The sequence below is a fragment of the Sinocyclocheilus rhinocerous genome, unplaced genomic scaffold (assembly GCF_001515625.1).
Source record: "Sinocyclocheilus rhinocerous isolate Xijiao unplaced genomic scaffold, SAMN03320098_v1.1 scaffold240, whole genome shotgun sequence".
NCBI lineage: Eukaryota > Metazoa > Chordata > Actinopteri > Cypriniformes > Cyprinidae > Sinocyclocheilus > Sinocyclocheilus rhinocerous.
The window spans coordinates 259,889-262,278 of NW_015654534.1; the positions used below are offsets into that span (position 1 = coordinate 259,889).

At 36.8% G+C, this 2,390-nt stretch overlaps 1 protein-coding gene across 3 annotated transcripts in view; it reads left to right on the forward strand.

The window, feature by feature from the left end:
* The window catches only part of LOC107717608 (GRAM domain-containing protein 1B-like), an 82,563-nt gene that overhangs the window by 52,588 nt on the left and 27,585 nt on the right, over positions 1-2,390 (forward strand). For all 3 annotated transcript variants that reach the window (XM_016524413.1, XM_016524414.1, XM_016524415.1), the window contains exon 4: positions 1,982-2,195. In XM_016524413.1, the coding sequence (XP_016379899.1) occupies positions 1,982-2,195 (214 nt within the window). The remainder of the gene's footprint in view (positions 1-1,981; positions 2,196-2,390) is intronic.

Here is a 2,390-nt window from a genome sequence, read left to right on the forward strand (position 1 = left end):
GTTTATGTATATATATTCTGTTTATGTATATACTGTATTCTATATATAGTACCAGTCAAATGTTTGGACCCTCGAATGGGAGAGTGTCCAAACTTTTGACTGATACTGTACTATAATATACACAAAGAATATCGGCCGATTTTTTACTTCCTAATATCGGTATCAATATCGGCCCCAAAAAACCCATATCGGTCGGGCTCTAGTGTCCACCCTGGACACCCCTCTGGCTCCGCCACTGCTAGGTGGCACCTGGCATGTAAAATCAATGAAAGCAGTGATTTTCTGCTGTCTGTTAGATTGCTAGACTGACACTATGATCAGCATGCATCTTTGGCAGTGCACCTGACAGGCCACAGCGGGCGGCTATCTGTTCTAGTCACTGTGATCAGTCCACTCACACACACACACACACACACGCTCAAGGCCTCGCTGAAATTGTAGAATAGTGTAGTGACCTTGTTTTACAGTTCTGATTGGCTAGTAGTGATGTAAGGTGTTGCATAAGAGCCTATAATGTGACCAGGTTGCTCCCTTTGGAAACTGGAGAGAGTCGAGCATCCACAGAGACAAGTCAGCATGTAGTTAGTGGTTATATATTTCTGTAAGCGTGTGAGCGAGGGTGTGTGTGCATGTGAAATTGTGTATGTGTGTTAATATGATGAGATCATTATCTTAAGAAATGAAGTGTGTTCAGATGCAGGCTGATGTCTGGAACTGCTGCAATACTGAAGTTGTGGTGATTTTGATACTGTTTGGCTTGTTTATCGGTTGTTTATTGTGTGTATTAACGTCTGCCCATCCCTGCTATAATGACGTGTCTGTTTGCGGTGGACTTGTTCAGGTCAGTGGTGTTTAAAAGGTGGACTTGTTTAAGTCAGTGGCGTTTGTGGGGGATTTTTAGGTTATTGGTGTTTGGAGTGAGTTTATTTTGTTCTGTCACTTGAGATTGCTTGCTTTTTGTCAGTGATGTTTGTGCTTAACTGGTTTTGGTCAAATATAATATGTAATATTTTATGACATTATGTTTTTTTTAATAATGTATTTATATTATAATATTTTATTTTAATATTTAAATTGATTTGAACTTAAATACATCTGTTTTACTTAAGACATGTGACTATTTTTCTCTTTTCTCACATTTTCAGGGTTATTATCATTTTTTAAAACTAAATCTAAAACCATTAAAAAAAAAAAAAACATTACCTCGAAGTAAATAAAATATAAAACTTGCCAAGGCAGCATTTGTCTTTTTTTCTTTTTTTTTTTAGTTTAAGTTAAAGTATTAAAATAATTAAAGCTAAATAAACTAAAACGTAATAAAAACTATATAGACATTTAAAAAAAAATGACAAAACACAAAAATGCATTAAAACTTTATTTAAAATTAAAATGAAAGCAGAAAATATAATAAGAACATTTTATTCAAAATGTTAACAAAAAAATATATAATTGATTATCAATGATACAAAAACAAATCTGATTTGAATAAATTTAGACTGTTGTGTTTATGCATTTAATTTTTGTATTTGTTTATTTAATGTATTACTGATAATAAGGCAGATGTTTTTTGAAAAAAAAGCTGCGATGCTATTTACACTAAATAAAAATAGCAGTATTTTATTTTTGCACAAAGTGTAAATAATAGTTTGATGCTATTTATGTGGCAGATACTATTTGCACATAATTTTAGTGCAGTACATTATAAAACAGTATGCAATAATAACGTTAAGTGTATTTTAATTATATATACACTAAAATGTAAGAAACTTACTTTGTTTATGTTGTTTTCATTGGTAGTTTTAATGTTGTTTAGAAGCTCCAAACACCTAAGGGAATGAGTGTTTTCATGTTATGATCTAAAATGGCCAAATGCATGTTACAAAGAAATGAGGCAGACAGATTATCTTTCTAGGGGTTTAAGTTGTCGCTCTCTGAGAAATTGAAACAATAGTCTTGATCTGTATGGCTCTTGTCTCTCCAGCACCGCCAGTAACTCTAACCGGAGTTCCCCTGCCTGCTCTCCGGTTCTGCGGAAGCGCTGTCGATCTCCCATTCTGCAGAACGTCGAGGCGGACACCATGGTGGAGAAAGGCTCAGAGCAGTCTGACACCTCCAAATCCCCCTCCACCCCTGAGCAGCTGGTCACTCGCACCTTCTCCGGCCAGTCCACACGCAGCGGGGGCAAGAACTCCAAGGTATGTCCTCCTCATCCAGCCCCACCTGTTGGGTTCCTCTATGGTTCTCCACCAACCCCAGTCATTCTACAGCATCACTTCCACTAGGAAGCCTGCCGTGTACTGGATATGATGCACTTAATTATGTGGAACGGCCTTCTCCTACCTGCCACTTTGCCCTTTGTTGTCCAATCATAGCACGTGCCCAACCCATAG